The sequence below is a fragment of the Silene latifolia genome, chromosome 8 (genome assembly GCF_048544455.1).
Source record: "Silene latifolia isolate original U9 population chromosome 8, ASM4854445v1, whole genome shotgun sequence".
Classification (NCBI taxonomy): Eukaryota; Viridiplantae; Streptophyta; class Magnoliopsida; order Caryophyllales; family Caryophyllaceae; genus Silene; species Silene latifolia.
Genome location: NC_133533.1, coordinates 25,994,544 through 26,002,051, shown reverse-complemented (window position 1 = coordinate 26,002,051; position 7,508 = coordinate 25,994,544). Strand labels below are relative to the sequence as shown.

The window sequence follows — 7,508 nt, the reverse complement described above, 5'->3', positions numbered from 1 at the left end:
AATCTTCGATTGACCTGAGGACTATACTTTAACTTTTGCCTTGTCCAAACCTCAGCCAAAGTGGGGGCTCTATAGACACCTCGTTTTTGCGCCTCTCGCCAAACACCCAGTGATAATTGGGCCGCATGTTTAGCATATTGTGGACACAGCCACGCACGCCGCGCCCACTCGAGCGTTGGTTTCGAGGCTGCGTATGAGATAACCAAGATTGCTTTCCTTCCAAATGGTTTATTTGTGGTAAGATTCAACAAAGCTGAGCATCATAAACTGGTCCTGGCTAATGGAATGTTTATTTTAGATGGTAAGCCGCTTGTTATTAAACCTTGGGACCCTGCTGATAGAATTTCTAAAATTTCTGTTAAGAAGGTACTCATTTGGATTAAACTTGTGGGTTTAGATCTTAAATTTTGGGGGGCAGGCTGTTTAGGAAAAATTGCTGGGCTTGTTGGTTGTTTCATTCATATTGATGATGCTACATTAGATAAATCTTTGTTGGGCTTTGCACGAATAATGGTTGAGGTAGAAATTGATCAACAATTCCCTAAGAAAATTATGTTTGAAGATGAGATGGGATGTGAGACTAAGGTGGCTGGTGAGTATGACTGGCTTTCTATTACCTGTCAGCAGTGTAAGGGGATTTGTCATCTCACAAATGCTTGTCGCAAGAAGATTATGGGTGCTAACAGGCCTTATAAACATCAGCCTCAGAGGCAAGTTTGGAGACCTAAACAGCCTATAGGAGAGGTGACTGTGGATCCAAAGGAGTTTCCTTCTTTACCTGGGGTTGTTCAGAATAATGCTGGGAGTACGGCTGGGGTGGTTGCCACTCCTACTGTGACACCTGCACATCAATGTCCAGGATCTGTATTTACGCCTGCTAGGATTATCACACGTATGACTAGGCATGAATCTAGGGTGACTGGAGACCCAACTTCAGGTTTTACAGTGAACTATAATGCTGAGATGGCCAAAGCAAGTAGCAAAACTGGTCCAATGGTTACTGAGTTGGTTGATAAAGGAGGAGGGGGATGGGATCCCTGCTCTTCCAATGATTAATTTTGGAATGTGGAATGTTAGAGGCCTTAACAGTGAGACCAAACAAAAAGACATAAAATGGTTTCTGCATCAATCTGGTGTGGAACTGTTTGGGCTCCTTGAGACTAAGGTTAAACCTGAGTCTCTAAATAGGGTTGCTGGTAGTTTGTGTCAGAATTGGAGTTACATTACAAATACTGCTTGTCACTCAGGTGGTAGAGTCTGGATTCTTTGGAAACATAATAAGCTGGATGTTGTTCTCATTGATATGGATGCACAATATATACATGTCTCTGTTACCAACAAACTGGATGGTTCTCAGTTTTTTGCTACTTTTGTTTATGCTTTTAATAAACTAGAGGATAGGGTACCACTTTGGAATGCGCTCATTAGGCTAGCTGGGTGTGGACCTTGGGTGGTGCTTGGCGATTTCAATAATTTTATGTTTGCTAATGAAAGAATTGGTAAAATTGTTAAGGATGAGGAGATGTTACCATTTCAGAGTACTGTGGCTCTTTGTGACCTTCAAGATATAAAGAGTACTGGGGCATTTTTTACTTGGAACAACAAGCAGCCTAGTGAGACCAGGATATTTAGCAGGATTGATAGGGTCTTGGTCAATGTTAATTGGGTAAATAGGTGGCCTGATTGGTTTGCTCACTTCCAGCCTGAGGGATCTTTTGATCATTGCCCTTGCCTTGTCTCTAGTTGGGGTGAATGTCAAGGGAGGAGGAAACCGTTCAAATTTTTTAATATGTGGACTAAAGTGCCAGATTTTCAGAGTATAGTCTTGACTGGGTGGAATAATGTTATTACTGGTACTGCTATGTTCAGAACTGTGAAAAAATTGAAGCTGCTGAAATCTGATCTTAAAGGGTTAAATAGGGGGTTGTTCTCTGATATTTAAAGGAATGCTGATGTTGTCTATAAGCTCCTTGTGGATTGCCAATTGTCCCTACAACATGATAACACCAACAAAGATCTTATGGATAAGGAAAGAGATTTGAGACAATCTTACTACCTGCTGGCTACTGCTAGAGAGGATTTCTTAAGGCAAAAAGCTAAGAGTGATTGGGCTAAGGATGGTGATACTAACTCAGCTATGTTTCATCAAGTAATCAGGCAGAGGCATATACATAATAAGGTTCTACATATTGAGGATAAAAATGGCAATCTTTGTAAGGAACCTGGTGAGGTCTTACAGGCATTTGTTGAGTACTATGAGGATCTCCTGGGAACTAAAGGCCATACTGTGGACAGCGGGCCGCCCACGGGGGCGCTTGGTGAGAAACGAGGGACAAGCGTTTGCATTTTGTATGGAGTCGCCACCAATTTTTATGGGAAATTGGAACCGTTCGAATACCTCGTGTCATGTCAAGACACAAAGTAGTGACATGAACACTAAGCAATCGTTACCCTTAGCATTCTATGTCTAGAATGACTCTCGTGGATGCCAATGAACACGGGTGCTCACGGAGATCTGGAGTAAGGGGTGAGGGTACGTATTAGGAAGCTCTTTTGATCGAACACCTAATCCCGCCCGCCTCGATAGCGGCCTCTACTAATGATTAGGGAGTTTATTCGTACTTGATATATCGTCGGCTATAATGCATGCAATGCAACATCCATAGATTAATCCTAGCATGTGAGAATTAAGACTAAGTCGGTGAACAATTAATTAGCATACAATTAATGTCGAAGTTGGATTTAATGTTGATTTACATGAGAACATACAAACAATAAAAGCAATAACGATAAATTACAATAATGGAAATTACATTAATTACATTGAGATAGGCGATTTATGTCGAAAATACCTTTAAAACGGATGATTTGATAAAAAAAGAAATAAAAGAATAAAATTAACGAACAAAACAGAAGGTGATAATACGGATATTAGTTAGTTAATACGTAACCTAATTAATCTAGGTCAAGGCAGAAACGGAGTTCAGGGACAGAACTCAACCTGGAACAAGCGCAGAGAGATCGCGCCCTGCGGAAGAGGCGCGGCGATTCTTTGCGTCGTTCCCAAGGGTGTGTTCTGGCTGTGAAGCCGGAACTGCAAATCGTTAATCTGAATTGATGAATTTAATGATGGATTAAAATAATTGACTCGGATGAAAGTGATTTAATGTATTAATTACATGTGAATGATGGTCATAAAAACAGTAAACATGGGTAAGACGGAATTAAACGGATTAATTATGTGAAGGGACGATGTTAATGAATGATTAATTAGTGACATCGGTGAATAGAACAAACTAAACATGATGAATTAACAATGAATATGGATGCAAATATATCAATGACGAATCTCAGAAACCTAATATGAACAGATTGAATCTCTAAAACCCGGGTTTGAATATTAATAACGAAAACCCGTAAACATTTATTATTTAGGATTTAAGTCGAATTTGAATAATTAAAACATGTTAATGATGAACGAATAATATACATATGATTACTAAACTATCATGCGAACGAATTAAAGAACAAATATATTAAAACAAATAAGAAAAGAAACGAATTACAGAGGATGAGGAAGAAGAAAAGAAGCAGGAACTGCGGCAGCCTCACGAAGAGGCGCAGCAGGAACTGCGCTCCTTCGAAGAGGCGCAGCGATTCTTTGCGTCTTTTCTCGACGTCTGTCTACTGGAAATCCGCAAAAACAGAGTTTTAAAGCACGGTTTTAGAAATCGATTTTAACGGTGTTTTCGACATAAATCTTACAATAATGATTATAATAAAAAGTACAATAAATAAAGAGAAACATACACCCTCAGACTTACATGTTGACGGAACGAGATGAACTAAGAAAATCGACTAGTGAATGCTCGACGCGAATGCAAGGAAAGAGTGCCCTCGTAAGAGGAAAACGATTGATTAATTTAAGATTGATTAAGTGTAGTTGGTCAAATTGGTCGGTCATGCAACGGAGAGGCTGGTACCCGGAAGGATCCGAGCTTACGTGGTCGGAAGTCCAAGCACGTAGGCGCCAATTAGTAAGAACGAAGTCTAGAATGCAAAGGGAGAAGAGAAGGGCGGACACTCGCGTGAGAAATATGAGGAACGAAAGCTGCTATTTATACTAATCATGTGAAGTAATAGGGTTTCGGAGACTCTTTGGAAGTGAATCTCGGAAAGATATAAAAAAGATACGTAAATCATGCAAAGAAAGGCCTGGGAAGAGGCGCAGCAGCCACTGCGTCCCTTGGAAGAGGCGCAAACTGGCTGCGTCTGTTCCCGAGAGGTTTCCTCTGCGAGAAGAAAGATTTCCGCGTTTGAGTTATGGTAGGACGGAAATAATTCGGTTATCTTTTGAATATTACGGGATATTATTTGCCAAAAGATAAAATTTGTGAAATATGGAATAGAAATATCCGGAACATTCCAGGACATTCTGACTCGGGATTTAACAAATATCGAAAAATGGAGACGGGTTTTGACCCGACTCCGAATATACTCTAATTATCGCCAAAACGACCGTATCGGGACGTAGATGACAACTAAGAGGTCGACATTAATATTTGAGCAAACACTTGACGATAATCTTACGAATTGTCACAAATCGTTCCGCGTAACAAACATGCGGCCCAATCATCACCGGGTGGTTTGCGAGGGTGCGAAACGAGGTGTCTCTGAGCCCCCACTTTGACCGAGGCTTGGACAAGGCGAAAGTCAAAGTATAGCCATCAGGTCAATCGAAGATTACAACCTGACGACTATGGCGACGCGAGGCGGCTCAAGGGGTCTGAACCAAGGACCTGTCGTCGGGAACATTTTAGAGTCTGTCGACTATCGGGGAGGGTCGTTTAAAGTCCATTAGACTACGTAAGGAGGCTCGCCAGCCCTAAGAAGAGACCATACCTGAGACTTCTTCCTCGAGATGCTTTCGGAGGTGCATAGGAGCTAAGGTTTGAGCTTGGGAGCTAAGGGTAAGACCTAAAAGATATATAAAGATTGGTGCTAGGGTGTGGGACCCTAAAGGAAAGCATTGACGGGAAGGAGGTCAAATATGAGTTTCGACCTAGAGGTAACTAAGTTTTGGGTATAGGAACTTCTGGAGAACGACACCCTGTCGGACTCCGCGGGGAAACAAGAAATATTGAAAGCAGCAGGACGTCGGTAGAAACTGCAGGGGAACCCGCTTGCGTTGGTCTCAAGCGAACTCTTGTTGGGGAAATATTGACGACTAGGAGCATCTTGATTGTCGTGAAAGAAATCTTGAGTGAGCAATACTGCAAAATACTGCTGCGCTGGGCAAAATGAATTGAGCAATACTGCAAAATACTGCTGCGCGGGGTAAAACGAATCTGGACAATACTGCAAAATACTGTCGCGCTGGATAAAATGCGGACCGGAACGAAAGAAAATCGTCGAAACGGACCAAAAGAATATAATAGCGCTGAAGAAGAGGCGCACCAAAGATGGGCCCACAAATAACGAACTCATAACGAATTTTTGAAAATTCGTATGGAGGGAACAAAAGGAAGGGGCGCAGCAAGAGCTGCGTCTCTTGGAAGAGGCGCAGCGCCTGCTGCGTCTTTTCCCCAATTTGGCAATTACCGCGTAAAATCGCGAAATCAGAAGGTTTATGTTTCATTATTTCGAAACCCATTTCCTTCAATTTCTCTCTCAAATCTCCACCATTTCCGTCGAGGTTGGATTCAAAAGCTTGCTTTAAATATGACTAATCGAGGTATGTGACTTAATCTTGCATTAATTATCTACATTTGTCGAATTTTGAGCCGCAAGAGTTAGGGTTTTCGACCCTTTTGATCGAAAATTTGGGGCTTTTCCCCCAAATGGATTTGCTTTGCCAAATTGATGCTAGAAATGGATAGTAGGCAATGTTAGGAACATAACCATGTATTTACTTTGAATTTTCATCGAGTTTTGAGCCCTTGAGCGAATTTTGAGACTCGGTTTCTGGTGAACCGTAAATTGCTTCGAAAATAGCCTTAGGATTGTCCATTGGCGATGAAATTTGATATTTGGGATCCTTGGATGATGGGTAAACTTCCTGTCATTTCGAAATTTTGGTTTGTGACAACTTTTTCAGGGCACTTTCTAGGGCATAATCGCCGTTATAACGAAATGCTGCCGAATTTTCGACTTGAACCCGGGACTAGGCTTTGACTTGGTCTTGATTTGACCCAATTTATCACATGAGTGATCGGGTTGACGAGAATATGACCAAAGATGGCCAGAAAGGACAGTTTTCAGGGCTCCGGAGGCTCGAAAACTCCTTAACAAAGGCCTGCCGTCAAGTGACGCGGCCTAAATTTACTTTAACGTTGCAGGTGATGAGGCTTCTACTTCTGGGAGGACTCCCATGGAGATAGACGCCAGTGCGGTTGAGGAGGCTTTGGAGCAGGTCTTCACCGACGCGGTGATGGCCACTGGAGACGAGGCACACGAGGAGGCGGAGGAGGAGGAGGCCCCGAGACGGGCCAACGTCAGGCGAGGAGGTCGTCAGTTGAGGGGAGCTCCTGCGTGGGCTGAGACTTGGGAGAGTAGGCACCTCGTGTGGGCTGCAGAGGGTCACCTGTCCTACAGGACGGTGAAGAGCTTGGTAAATAAGAATTCACTACTCATCACCTATTCTCTTTCATTTTTTTGTCCAAATTTCTTGCAAATTTCATTCAAAACTAAAGATAGCCTTGTTTCAAATCATAATAGGAGGCCGGGAACATCAGGTCATTCTCGGGTTACACGACGGCGATGGAGCACTACGAGCTAGCTCGGCGGAGGAGAGGGCCATGATCGAGCGCGAGCGTTTGGTCCTCTCGGTTCGTGTCCGGAGGGATATCGTGAAGAGGAAGTCCGCGGCTAACCTTAGCCCGGTCCGCGCTTTCTTGGATCGATTTTGGGATACGACTTCCACGTTTCACCCGCCTTTTGGTGAGGTGGGAGTCACTCGGAGGGACTACGGCATGATTTACGTGCAGCCGTGTGGGGCCGAGGAGATGGTGTGGCCGAGACCGCTATGAGAGCGGATTCGGCCGAGGCGAGAGATTGATCGGCCGGAACTTGTCGCCGAAGGTCACTGTTGCGATCTTAGGGCTTGGTACCCGCACCTATGTCCGAGACTACTTTGCGGGGAAGACCCCGGAGCTGGTGACGATCGATGGGAGGGAGACTGCTCCTCCTCCTTGTACAGCTGAGCAGAGAGCTCGTCTGTGGCTTTGGTGGTTCTTGTCTTCGATTTACCTCGGAGACAAGGGCGAGAGGCTATCGACGAAGCTTCTTCCCTTTCTTTCTGACTTGAGTTCCCTAGGACGTTGGGACTGGGTCACTGCTGGTTTTGCGGTCCTCATCCGCTTCATGAGGGCCATGGTTCGTCCGGAGTTGATGGAGAAGGGGACTTCTCCTGGCGCTGTCGGACCTGGACTACTGTTGGAGGTATGAACCTTCCTTTAGGCCAAAGTAAATTTTTTTCTTTGTTGAATTACGAAAGATCGTTATTGATT

The 7,508-nt window shown here is 43.8% G+C and overlaps 1 protein-coding gene across 1 annotated transcript; it reads left to right on the top strand.

Annotated features, from left to right (window-relative positions):
• The first annotated feature begins 1,063 nt into the window (after nucleotides 1-1,063).
• Nucleotides 1,064-1,942, top strand: LOC141594887 (uncharacterized). The gene has a single exon (XM_074414873.1). It carries the CDS (start codon nucleotides 1,064-1,066, stop codon nucleotides 1,940-1,942), a length of 879 nt encoding a protein of 292 aa, XP_074270974.1.
• The last annotated feature ends 5,566 nt before the right edge of the window (nucleotides 1,943-7,508 follow it).

Bases quoted from the DNA above. Each gene is read 5' to 3' on its own strand.
- LOC141594887 (XM_074414873.1), top strand. From the start codon at position 1,064: ATGTGGAATGTTAGAGGCCTTAACAGTGAGACCAAACAAAAAGACATA.